Here is a 14,374-nt window from a genome sequence, read left to right as displayed (position 1 = left end):
GGGTTAAGACAGTACCTGATCAACTATTCCTTCTAACTCGCTGACTTTCTCGAGAGCAGCCGTCTTGGTTTCGCTGTCCTCCATCAAAGCAGCCACATCGAATACATTATCCAGATATGCGGAAATTTGCACTTGTAATTCCTCGCTCTCCGTGAACCTCAATTTTTCTAAGTAACTATCTAAACCTAAGGCAGTGAACTCGTATTGTAAGTGCACTCTGAAGTTCATGTCTTCGACCGAGTGCACTATGATGTTAACGAATTGCATACAGGCGACCTGAAACGCAAAAAGCGATCAGACAAGGAAATAAAACAAAACAACGTCGTTACCATGAACTCTATGTGGAACACCTCGTAATTCAGGAAAAAATCCATGAGAGTCTGAAACCTGTGAACTTCATGGCAAACTTCCTTAAAGCTGTCGAAGGCGGATAGTATTATTTCGTGTCCTCCTTTCACCAGGCAAATCGCCGCTAATAATTCTAAAACTAAGGCTTTCGTCCTGAGACTTTTGTGTATTAAACTAAGTGATATGCAGTTTATGGCTTCGTGATGTTGTATTACCATGTTAAAACCGTACTGGAAAGAAGGCGGATTTTAGTGGATTCGAAACGGCTGATAGTAAAGGGGGTTGTAAATTAGCAACAGTTTCTTGATTCAGTAAACAATGGTCGGCGAAAACTTCTATATTAATAGTATGATGTTATTTATTTAGATACGACTGTAGAGCATAAAGAAAGTTTGTTATACAGCTTGCTTGATTTTCACATTGCAATTTTGTTTTCAAGTCTTCAAATTTTGTTTCAGAGCTTACTTGATTTTAGTGTGGTATTTTTGTTTTTCGATATATTTCGTTAATTATATGTATTTACTCTGATATTGGATTTCAGTTTGAGTGTTTTTACTGTTAATTATCTAGGATACAGGATATGACAAAAGTTTTTGACATCTGTAGCATGTTTGGTTTAACATTGTATTTTTTATGGCTTTTTAAATGTATTTTAATGGTATTACTGGCATAAAATTGGTGTTAATATATTCAGTTTATTCTAGTTTGAGAAAATAATTGGATTTGAAATATTGAAAAAAAAAATGTAATGTTTAATTGGAGAAAAATCTCAATTATCCATACAAAATGCATACTTGCTGTTGTATAAGCAAGTTCTAAAACCATTATGGACCTATGCAATCCAGATATGGAAATCTTTAACGAAAAGTAAATAAAGTAATAAGAGCTAATATAAAGGCACTCAGGTACTTATAGGAATAATTATTTATACCCAGACCTTCAGATACCAAAAGACATAAGGAGAACTCTAATTTCATGTTAATGCTGAAGTATTGTAACTCTTGGATAACATTTAAGGAGTACGCAGACTCATGATCAAACTATTTGATTTTGTAATATGGTGAAGTTTATTTAATAACAGTGTTAATTAATTCATGACCATTATTACTACAGAGACAAAGTGAGAACACATCAGTCTCATAACTAGTTTTTTAGTTATTGTAAAAACAAATTACAGGTGGTTTATGATGACATTGATGGAATGGTTTTCCTTGTTTGAATTTTCTTTAAAAAACAGTGAAAATATAAAAGTAACTCTACACTTGCTTTACCTGTAATAACAGTAATGAGATTATTAGTTTCACGTGATCAGATGTATAATTTGCGGTTTTCCTGGTTCTAATTTATCGCTAAGATACTAAATACTTTATGGGGGATATAAGCGGTAGCTCATTGCTTTATGCATATCCAAACTATCAAAGCAACGACGTCTCCATTATATTTAGCTTCAAACGTCGATATCGAACAATTCAGGACACATAATTAACCCGTAACATTGACGACAGAGTGAATATATCAAGGCATTTCGACCATACCATTTAAAGGCACGACAAATCGGCCAATCTGAATCAAGACCCGCCACTAATTACCATACACGTTCGAAATGATCGAGGCTAATGCGATCGGTTCTTACTTTATTATTCATTATTGCTCTCAAGCACATGATGCAAACGTGAATATCGTCTTTAGATTCGCCCATGTTCAGTTTCGCTACGTGTTTCGATCTTCGTTTCAAACTGGGACTGTCGCTGATGTCCAGCGGCATTCGAATGTAACCGTTCGTCCTGGAAAAGAGAAAGAAAATTGTAGAATGGATGGGATCGTGCTATACGTCGTACCTATTATTACTATTTGATCGTACTATTATTATTATTATTATACGTACTATCTACGTACTATATGTACTATAGGGTGTTGTGGAAATCAAGCTAAAAAATATTTTTGATTGAGCATTGTAATTCTTTAAAATAATTCATTAAATAGTTGGCTCCCTTTATTTTATTTACCATTGCATTAAAAATAAACCAAAATGTGTGTAAGGTTGGGGAAAAAGTATTTTCGCTTTTCCTAATAGATAGCTTTAAAATAACGTATGTTCGCCGAATTCTCCGTCAATTGTGGGCCTATTTTCATAATTATTTTTTCATTCGAAGGAGTGCCCTTCCGAGGTGGTCCCATTAGAACCAAATCAGGATCTGTTGGGGGAAGGGGGGTAAATCGAGCAAAACGCTCAAATTTCAAAGGCACGTACAAAGTTTTCACATATTTTTTATCTAAAATAATCAGATATTCGTGTACAATGTTATTACTGAGTTGATGTGACGGAAAATCGGAAGTCGTTCAGTGTAAAAGCCATTCAGTTTGCTTTTTAAGCACTAACTATAGTCTATAAGACCTCGTAGAAATATTGTTGACAACTGCTTCTATGGTGTAACGGTTAAAGCGTAAACAATTTATGATTAATACACAATAACATCTTCTTTTATAGGACTAATATATATGTTGAAAAAATGTTATAAATTCTTGTTGTTCACCCGACTTAATTGCCATTTGTAAGGGTGGACATCAAGTTAACATACCACACGAAAAACGTCCGAACCCTACCTGGTAATCGTGAATTTTTACCTACCTTTCGAAACTCTTATCGAGACTCTTCTCGAAAGTGGAGGAATTCAACGTCGTCGCCGTCGTCGAGCCCAATTTCTCTTCTGACGTCGTCCGCGATTCGGCTATCCTCTGTTCGTGTCGCATCATGCCCAGACGAAAGCTCAGATAATCGATGAGCACGTCCAAACCGTTGTTCTCTTCGTTGAGAAACTCCCGCACCCATCTGGAAAGCAATTTTGAATCATTGATACGTCGAAGTAACATGTCACTGATTTTAAATATCAATAATAAGAAGAGAACAATGGATTCCATGATAATTACACTACTCTTCAAAATCTTGAAACCAACTTTAGTTGACATAAAAAATACAATAAATCTTTAAATATACATGTTGGTATTGGAGTTTATTATTTTTAAGAATGTGCTTGTAACACTAAACAACGATATTAATAGTTTTTTAATCACTTGTCCCTTATTTTGAAAAAAAAAACAACAGAACATACAGAATAAACTTTACAAGCAATTTTGAAGAAATGTTTCGCGAATGATCTAAAAACAAATTTGTACCAATTAAGTAAAAAATTTAATAAAACATTTTTTTCAGAAATTAAATTGTTCATTCATTGTTTTTTAATTAATATGCCAGTCCGAAGTTTGATTAAGATCTGACTGAAATAAATAAACTGTTTTATTGTCATTTTTTAAAAATTACCTTATCGTTTTCAAACTCTTGAACAGTAATTTTTGTAGTAATTATAATTTGTAGCGTAAACACTTACTCTATGTGATTGGTCCTTAATGATATCTCTAAATCTCTTAGGACTTGTGTAGAAGTAGATTCTACAACCATTTTTCTTTTCTGAAAAAGGAAATTATAATTAAATATGTTAGAAGAGTTTTGTAAAGGTTTGTTTATGTTACATATCTTAAAAATTTTAAGCAATTTAACATAGATGTTAAATTATTCGTTTCTTTCACCCCAAAATATATATATTTTGAGAGTTCTATCTTCATCCAAGAGGTAAAATTTACTGTCACTTTTTTCATATATATAGCCGTGAAAATTTGCGATTTTTTAACATTTTCAATATTTTTGTTGCCATTTCCATTAAAATTGTCCCTGATTAATGGAAATCACAGCGATTACAGAGAATTTTTTTGTAGAATGGTAGTATAAGGAATTTTTAACAACATTTAGTTTTCAAGATATACAATGGAAACTTAATTTTCATGAAATGAGTGGATTTCTGTTTTATGTCTTATATCTTAAAAACTATAAATTCTAAAGCAATTTAACATGGATTTTCATTTCTTTCACACAAAAATAGATATATTTTCAGGATTTTATCTTAATCGGTGAGGTACATTTTTTTGTCACTTTTATCATCACAGTCGTGAAAATTTGCGATTTTTTACCATTTTCAATATTTTTGTTGCCATTTACATTTAAATTGTCCCAGGTTAATGAAAATTACAGGGATTATAAAGAATTTTCTGTAGAATCGAATGGTAGCATAAGGGATTTTTAACAATTTTTAGTTTTCAACATATACATTGAAAAATTAATTTTCAAAAAACTAATGGTGGTTTTTAAAGTGGTTTTCTGCTTATGTCTTCTATCCTAAAAACTATAAACTCTAAAGAAATTTAACATAGATTTTCATATCTTTTATCCAAAAATAGATATATTTTCAGGGTTATCTTAATTATCTTAATCCGTGAGGTAAATTTTTGGTCATTTTTTCCATGTATACAGTCAGACTTTTTACCCTTTTCATACTTTTGGCTGTCATTTCCATTCAACTAAGTTCAAGTTAATGAAACTTACAGGGATTGTAAAGAATGCCTTGTTGAATCGAGTGATAATGTGAGAATGTATATATATCATTTCCTTTTTAACTTATATAATGAAAAATGTATTGTATGTATTTATCTTTATTTGAGATATACAATATTTTGACAGATTTTTTATATGTACAAATTGTCTCAGCTTACACCTCACATCTGGCTCCCTTTGATTTTTGGCTTTTCCAACACATATTTTTCGCGAAAAAAAAACGATATTTTACCAAATGAAGGGCTAATAGAGATTGTTAATAAATTTAAGGATATTGCGTGAAGGACAAAAATATAACAAACAATATTTCATTACTGAACAATCTTGCTTTTTGTGTCATCAGATAGTGTCCCACTTCCTTGTTCATTTCACGGGAATAAATGATGCTCTTTTATAATAAACTGACAAATTATTATCAAATAAATCATCTTTAATTTATTAAAGTATTTTGGAGTTGCAATTTGTCAATCTTTATTATACACCTACAATTTTATGGCGTGATTATTTATTATTCACAATGTTGATAAATCTATAAATAATCGTTACCTTATTTATTTCGTGAGTTGGGTCACTTAATTATCAGTTTATGGTGATAAATAAAGTCTGTTTTATTATTAGTTGCATTATTATTGCTATTATACAAGCAAGTATCGAAACCTATATAGACAGAGGGAGTTCAATTATGGGGATGTTCCGCGAAAACTAACTTAAATACAACTTTTGTAGTATTGTATAGTCTATTCAATGTTTTTTTAGTAATGCGTCATGGATATTTGTGACGTCGAAACATTGCAATGTTGCCGCATTAAATTTAAGTTTTAGTTCAGTTTGGTTTTGCCATACAAAAAATTCTAATCTAAATAAAATAATTGAACAAAAATGTTATTAAATATAATTCATTTTAACATTATAGTATATCTAACAACTACACTTAATTATACAGCCAGAATAATTTATATGAAAGTACGTACGATGATGTACTCTAAATTATTCAAATATTAGTTATAATTATTACAGCTTATAAACCGGCAAACATTATCATGGCCCTTTGATTATTTTGATAAATTTTAAGTCGTTCCGTAATATATCATATCACTTTGTTTGAAAATGCCGAAAACAATAGATATTCAGGGTCACAAATTGATTGCTGCTTTAATAGGTTATTGCCAAAAGGAACGAGATAATGGAGGCCTTTTTTGGCGGTAATTTTCGTTAGAGAGGTAATTATTGATGATATTAAATAACATAAGTCCCTACAATTTTATTGAAACAGTTTTTTAGCGGGTTGCTGCCGCCCTAAATATTAGTGTGCGCACTATTAATATCGTCGCTTACAAAAGGAAGAATAATACGTTAGATTTACCCAAGAAAATATACAAAGTGGGTGACGAATTTTGACCATCTTGATGTTGTATTCGAGACCAAATATACGAAACTTATAAGAACAGTAAGTACACAAACTATTTTATCGATATAAACATATTATAATAAAATTATTTTAGAGAAAATTGTTTGTCTGGAAAGTATATATAAAAGAATTAGGGACATGCGGCTTTTTCAGGGATGTAAGACGACATCCTTTCATACACTCTTACAGGGCATAGGGTTTAAATGGTGAAAAGATAATCCTTGGATGGGTTTAATGGAACTTCCAGACATTGCCTTAAAAACAATTCAATTTTTAAAGGCATAAAATAAGATGAGAGAAGATAAACTATTTGAATTTGTGATCTTAATCTTGATGAAACTTGAATATTTCAAAATGGTTCTTTGTGGTACTCTTGGCAAGACAGTAACAAAAAAAGTGTAGACAACAAAAATTGATGGAAAAAGGTAAAAGTTACAATAGCATTCGATTAGGTTTTGTTGGTTATTATGTTTATTAACAATTAATTGCAGATATAATACTAGTCGAGAATTATATTCCATCAAAAACTGTTTGGATATGTGGAAGGAAGCATTGTCAACCACAACACATACAGAGGAAGTAATTGATAAGTGGTGGAATCGTGAACATGTTTTAGACAGATCAGAAATTAACAGTTTATTGATTGAATTGGACAGTGAGTTGGAAAGTGAAAGTGACCGAAGGAAACTTTCAGGATATGTGATAATGCTGTGCAATGCTGGACATTCCTGAGACAGAGTGATGAAGGTGGAAACAACTAAGGGTATGCACATAATTAATTGAATATAACTGCAGAAAATGGTATTGTAGGGCGTGAAAGATTTGTGTGCACAGATATGATCGTAATTGTTCAAAATTAAACATGAGCATTAGGTTAGAACGTATGAGGAGAGAGTGAATACTAACTGTTTTGTAGATATGGTAAATGCATTAGACATAATTCAATAATTAATTTTATGAAGAATGGTGTACACAGATAGTAACAGAAGAAATAAAATATACAGTGATACCAAGATGACTTGACAAGTAAACACACCATCGAAGGAAACAAGAACTAAACGTAAAAAAGTAAATACGGTTCTCAGACATACAATTGTTAATTAGGTGGATTAGGTCTTCAGGGGGATACCACTACATAAAAAACGCCTAGACATTCTATCTCATGTGAAAAAGAGTTCACTGTAAAGAACACAAATCTAACCTACAAACTATTATACCTGTGTTCTTAATTGTAGTTTTATCTCCTTCGATAATATATATATATATATATATATATATATATATATATATATATATATATATATATATATATATATATATATGTACTATAATGTTAAAATAAATTATATTTGATAACAGTCAATTATTTTATATAGATTAGAATTTTGTTGTATATCAAAGTCCAATTGAACTAAAACTCACAGTTGATGCGGCAACATTGCAATGTTTCGACGTCACAAATATCGGACTATAGATATCAACCCTCGTATTTCGTCGCTGCATCAACCGTGCTTGTACACAATTTAATACTTTCCTCTAGATTTCTCCAAAACAAAGCCCGATATCAAAGTGGAGTACGCAAAGAGCCAATTTCACAGCTGACTAGCAGCGTGATGACAAAGAAATTGGCCTTTCTTCGTGCTCATAAATAACGTCCAACGACACTCTGTACATGGGAAATTGTACGGTGTTAAAACGTTGTTTTTTTCGTTGTTGCGAATGGAAAATTTTATTTGCGATTTTGCCGAGTCGATATTTCCTTATTGTTTTATGCGACTGTTTTAATTACGTATTAGAAATAAGTTTTCTAATGTAATTACGACGTAATAATAGCGTTTTCCATGTAAGTATTATTGTAATTTAGATTGCTTTAGGACAAAATTCCCAATTCCCCATGATATTAATGGATCGTTTGGTTTGAAGATACAAAGTTTGTTCTTCACAATGCGGAACACAAGCACTTGGCCAAATATGTCTCCATATTTCATAAAAACAGATTCAAACTGCTCTTGGCAAAATTTATTTTCCCGATGAACAAACGCGGTTTCCTCAAAGTCTACTCGAGGACACACCTTTCCCATCTATTCGTGGGGACATTAGCATGGAGAATATCCAGTTAAAAATTTGAATTTCTAAAGTTCTTCGCCGCATTCGGTCCTACGGGGAGTTAGGAGCGGTTATAGCCGTTCGGAAAAAAGGGCGTTCATATATAATAAGGCTGTTAAGTTACGACGGTTGTTTTTTATATTCCGGGATTACATACGAGGGTTGTTTTTTATATTTCGTGATTTTATTAAACTAGTTTTGTTATTTAGTAAATAACAATTATATTGGGGAGATTTGTAATAAAATATGTTTTATGAATTGTACTTGTACATAATAACGTTAAGTTACGAGGGTTGTCTTTTATATTTCGGGATTGTAGTAAACTAGCGTTGTTATTAAGTAAGTTGTCTTGGATACATCTCAGCTAATGTTATTTGTTGATAGCTGTACATAACATCACTATTAAGTTACGAGGGTTGTCTTTTATATTTAGGGATTGTGGCAAAATAGCGTTGTTATTTAGTAAATAACAATTATATCGGTAAGATTTATACTAAAATATATTTTATGAGTTATACTTGTACATAATAACGTAAAGTTACGAGAGTTGTTTTTTATATTTCGGGATTGTGGCAAAATAGCGTTGTTATTTAGAAAATAATAAGTGTATTGGCGATATTTGTACTAAAAGATGTTTGTTGGTAGTTTTTAGTTACGACGGTTGTCTTTTATATTGCGGGATTATGTTAAAGGGGTTGTAGTTGTTGTATTGGAGACTGTTGTGCTAAAGTTGTTTGTTGATAGTTGCACGTATACATAGTAACGATGTTATGTTTTAGTAAAGGGGTATTTTTTATGTTCCGGAATTGTGTTAAATATGAGTTGTTATTTAGCCAATAATAATTGTTTTTGACGATGTTGGTAGTAAAAAAACGTAGCTAAATCACAAGGACAGGAAGCAATATAGCTACCGGGCAACGCGCAAGAATTCAAGCAAACAAAACACTTGAACTTGTATAGTGTATTAGTGTTACTTTGAACTTTAGTTAGACAATCTAATTTTTTTTAGGAAAAGTATACGCATTTTTAATAATTTTGTATTGAATCCAATTGCCTTAATATTCTCGTCTAGTAAATTACATAGTTAGCAAATGAAAGGAAATGATTCACTTGTATCTCTATAGTTTTCCAGTAATATATTAATATAAACGCTTACATCATAATTAAAACCAAGCCGGCGCCTAATCAAAACTATCAACAATAACTCTAAGTGATGTTCGTTGGTCATTGTGGTCTTTTCCGTCTGCTTGTCCATAATAACAATGACCTTCTGATACATGATAGCACTATAAAAAGAATTTAGTTTACTTGTCCCCGAATGGCTTACCGATGATCATATTTACATACAATAATGTATCTGGTAAATGATACTGTGTTTTCTTAACACGTAGTACGAAAGTGCAGGAAAATACGATTGTTTTTCCTGCATAATACCGACTACTTAACGTATGGTCGTATATATATTATCAAAATGTTCCATCAGTTATATAGTTCTCCGCCAACAGGCTGCCGTTGGTGTAAACTTATTAAATTCTTATAGTTATACGAAAATGTTTCATTCCTTATACTACATTTTATCAAGAGCTAACAGGTTAATTGAAAAGTCCCCGGATTACCATAGTAACAGATTTTTTTGGCAAAATTAGTTTTTTTTATTCAACATAACTTCCTTCAAGGGTGATGACACTGATTATAGTAACCCCCAACTTTTCGATGCCATTCGTGTAGTACGATTTGTCCTTTGCTTCAAAATAGGCCTCAGTTTCGTCGATCACCTCTTCATTCGACGAAAATTTCTTCCCAGCGAGCATTCTTTTGAGATCTGAGAACAGGAAATAGTCGCTGGGGGCCAGATCTGGAGAATACGGTGGATGATGAAGCAATTCGAAGCCCAACTCATAAATTTTTACCATCGTTTTCACTGACTTGTAACACGGTGCAGTGTATTGATGAAGCCGCACTTTCTGTTTCGGCGATTTCGTCCTTCAAATAGTCCAATAATGCTATATAATAGTCGCTGTTGATGGTCCTTCCTTTTTCAAGGTAATCAATGAAAATTATTCTGTGCGCTATAAGACTGCGGGTTTGAGTAAATAGCAACTTATTGTTATAAATAAGAGTTATTTTAAGAAATATTTTGAAACCAAATTTACCCTCCTAAGGGATTTTTGCAGAGATACAGGATGCATTTGTTTCACAAATGGTTTGATTTAATATGTTAATTTGTGGGGAACTGAAGGTTTTTTTAGTAACAAAGAACCGCTGAGGTTTTTTAACCAAACAAGTTGAATTGATGAGAAAGTGGAAACTTAAATCGAATAGAACAATTCCTGGAGGTATTTATCCAATGCAATTGATACGTTTGAGTCGAATGTTGAATTAGAGGAGGAGGAATGCTACGAAATGGTTCTGTAAGAAGACAACGTTCAGTTAAATTTTTTAAAATCCATAAAAATCTACATATGTTAGGAACGTTTAGATTAAAAAGTTCTAAATCATTTGAAAACACGTTGACTCTTGAATATACAGCAAGAAACTTGGAGGTTATGTTAAAAAACAAGAATGTATACTATTTATACGACACAACAAAACCTCAAATGAACTAAAAACCTCAAAATTAATTCACATTCCATTACGCAACTAAAATAATCATAAGGTCTTGGTCTGCAGTATAATTAATTTATTTTCCTTAGGGCCATGTTTTAACTGTGATGTGTGTGCGTGTGTATGGAGCAATGGTGTTATTTACAGAGAAATACGCCATATTTCCTTTTTGACAACATAAGATGAAAAGATCCGCCAGATAACTGCAGTTAATGAATTATAATTTATAGGCGGTTTAATGGCTAATACGTAATAATTATATAGAACCAATAAATAATAATATCACCTATATAGAAAATGATATTTATGCATTGTTACTAATATTTAGCGGTAATACACTAAGGGTTTATACTTTTTTGAAATTTATTAAAAATTAGCTTGAATGCGTCATGTATATATGCAATTATGGTGAAAGGAGGTACTGCAGTGAAAGAAACAAGATTTATTATATAACCTTCATCTAATTTTGTTTATAATTTGCTAATTTATATATGACATTCAGAAAAAATACTAGTTTTTATTGGTAATAGATGAATGGTTCGCTTCAATCTCCTGACATCCTGCGCGCTGTCCAGCAGTTGTATTGCTTCCACGTTAGTATGATTTAGTAATCTTCTTTCGTGTTTCAAGGCGAAATCCTGGATAACTTCGTAAATCCATTTGATTTCCAGGTCATTGTGCAGTTTTTCGTTAGTTACGTAGCGATAGGCATTGGTAACCAATCGAAGAACCTTGTTTTGACAGCGTGGTATGACTAGTTGATTTGAATTTTTAGTGCAACCCCATATTTGTACGCCATAGGTCCAAATTGGCTTTATAATTGCCTTATAGATCAACCTCTTTGATTTTAGATCAAGTTGAGAGTATCTTCCGACTAACCGGTATAGTCGTTTTATTTTGGTCCTAATGTGTTTTGCTTTTGTCTAACATGATGTTTCCAATTTAATCTACCGTCACGATGGGTTCCAAGGTATTTAGCTGATTCTGCTTGAGGAATCGGACATCCATTGAGTGATATAATTAAGTTTTTATTATTTCGTCGCAATGCAAAATTAACGCGAACAGATTTGGAGCCAATAAGTTGAATTTTCCAATCCTTCGTCCATTTGTAGATTTTGTTGACAGCCACTTGTACTTTTTCTATTGCCCTAGGCAGAGGTTTGCCATAATAATTATGTTGTCAGCAAAGATTCCAAGTAGTGTTTCTTTTGTTGTTGGAGTTGCAGCAGTGTAGAGCAGATATAGGAGAGGTCCTAAGACGCTAACTTGTGGAACTCCAGCCGAAATAATTTTAAATGTCGAGAACACCATTTCGTGCGATACTCTAAATTTTCTTCCGAAAAGATATGACTCCAGCAAAGGATATTTATGGTTGATAAATTAAGAAAAACAAAACCGAAAAAAAAACCACAAATGCAAATTAGGCTCCTGTATGTTTATGGTCGTAAAACTGGATAAGTAATCAAAGAATTGGCTTTAAAAATTTACAAAACATTACATTTTAACAGTATAGTGTTTGTATATACTTTTTATAATACTTAATTTCATATGAAAACGAAAAATTGTAAGGGCATCAGCTGAAATTTTTCTTTAAGCTGAAAGTTCAAGAGATACTTCATCATGATTTACTCGCAATATCCATCATTTGGTTTGGTTTCTTTTCTATTGTCGGCTCTTTCGAGCGACAATCAAACATAACGAAAAACAAATATTCCTAATAAAACTTACCCTGTGACTTCTAGACGCCTTCGGATCTAAATACGTCCTCAATTTATTCAAATAATGCGACGGTGGGTCCTTAGCGTGTACCATCTCCTGCGGACAAAAGAAAGAAAAATTAGCAACGCTTTATCAGACTGAATAGATCCCTAATATCCCCCCAATGACAGTCTGTGACCACACACAACACAAAATTTAGTTCGGTTTTCCCGTCAAACATATGTACACCGCGGTTATTGTTCGGGTGGATTGAGATCGACACCCTCACAGGCGGAGATATCCTTCGATGACTCAACAAATCATTTCCAACTGATTACGCGCAACAGGGAAGGTACAAAAGAAGGGAGTTATTGAAGAGGATGATCATATTTAGTACGTAATAGAGTTCTTGATAAGCAGTTCTAATACGTTTCGTGATTATATCCATGTTTCGTTATAGTGGGTGTTTTCAGTTGCGTAAAACTAGATATTTATTATTTTTAGTTTGGTTTTCAGTCGAGTAAGGCCAAGTGATGTATTTAACCAGAACTTTCTTCAGCCACAAATATTTCTTCTTTCACTTACAGGGGATAGACAAAATAGAACCCCACCGGAAAACTGCGGCCTACCTGCTTCCTACAGTCAAGCGTGGGGGATGTTCCGTTATGATTTGGGTGGTAATATCGTGGTATCTCTATTCCACTAATCGGTATCACTAGCCCGATTATATTAAACTAGCTTTGTTATTAAGTAAATAGAAATTATTTTGCTGAGCTTTGTATTAAGATATGTTTCATGAGTTCAAGTTGTATACGAGGGTCACTATTTATATTTCGGGAATAGGAAAAAAAAAACAAAAAGTTAAGCTGAGAATATATTTTTATTGTTTTTCAAAGTACTCGCCACGATGATTGATACACTTAAACATATATTAACACTTAAACATTATTAAGCATACGCTTAAACCAATTTTCAAAGCATTTATTCCCTTCCGAATGGGGTTTCTTAATAACATGAATCTTGAACGCTTCAATAGATAGGGCGATGCAAATCGTTGATCTGGTAGTTTATTCCTCACAGATGGGATCAAAAAAAAAGTCGTTGGGTGCCAAATCAGGGCTGTATGGCGGATGACCCATCAATTCGATGTTTTGAGTGCTCAAATAGTCTCTTGTTCAAGCCGATGTGTGAGAGCTCGCATTGTCATGATGAAGAACAATCCGGCTTCTCTTGTTTGTTTTATATATTTCACCGAAGACTTCTGGCAAACAAATAGCGGTGTACCAATTAGAATTTACTGTTCTATGATGCTCTAAAGGCACTGTTGCAATATGACCAGTTTTCCCGAAGAAACAGGCTACCATTTTCTTTGAAGTGCTTCGTGCGCGAACAACTTTTGTTGGATTTGGTTCATCTTGGAACTCTCAGTCGACTGCTGCTTACTTTCGGGCTCATACGAATATATGCATCATTCGTCACATGTTACGATTTTATAAACGTCTTTCGAAGCCCGCGATTGAATTTTTTTGCAGCAATCGATACGAGCCTTTTTTTAGCGATTGTCAAATTGTGTGGGATCCAACGCGAACATAGCTTTCGCACAGCTAAGTATTCATGTAAAATCGCATATATGCTGGTGAAACTAATGCTTGGAGATGCCTCAATCTCACAATAGGCGACATGACGATCTTGCCTAATCATTTCGCACACAGCATCGGTGTATTCTGGCACTACAGCCGATTTTAGACGGCCTTCACGAAACTCGT

At 32.9% G+C, this 14,374-nt stretch overlaps 1 protein-coding gene across 4 annotated transcripts in view; it reads right to left on the bottom strand.

Annotated features, from left to right (window-relative positions):
• The window catches only part of Frl (formin-like protein), a 117,099-nt gene that overhangs the window by 8,160 nt on the left and 94,565 nt on the right, over positions 1-14,374 (bottom strand). For all 4 annotated transcript variants that reach the window (XM_076409385.1, XM_076409384.1, XM_076409383.1 and 1 more), the window contains exons 3-8: positions 12,639-12,725; positions 3,735-3,814; positions 2,978-3,178; positions 1,982-2,132; positions 330-578; positions 16-276 (exon numbers count right to left, since the gene is read on the bottom strand). In XM_076409385.1, coding sequence (XP_076265500.1) covers positions 16-276; positions 330-578; positions 1,982-2,132; positions 2,978-3,178; positions 3,735-3,814; positions 12,639-12,725 — 1,029 coding nt within the window. The remainder of the gene's footprint in view (positions 1-15; positions 277-329; positions 579-1,981; positions 2,133-2,977; positions 3,179-3,734; positions 3,815-12,638; positions 12,726-14,374) is intronic.

The sequence above is a fragment of the Rhynchophorus ferrugineus genome, unplaced genomic scaffold, assembly GCF_030347505.1.
Source record: "Rhynchophorus ferrugineus isolate W39M unplaced genomic scaffold, kcgeb_rfMv2 rfM7, whole genome shotgun sequence".
Taxonomy (NCBI): Eukaryota; Metazoa; Arthropoda; class Insecta; order Coleoptera; family Curculionidae; genus Rhynchophorus; species Rhynchophorus ferrugineus.
Note: the sequence above shows the minus strand (reverse complement) of the source record. Positions and strands in the feature narration are given on the sequence as shown.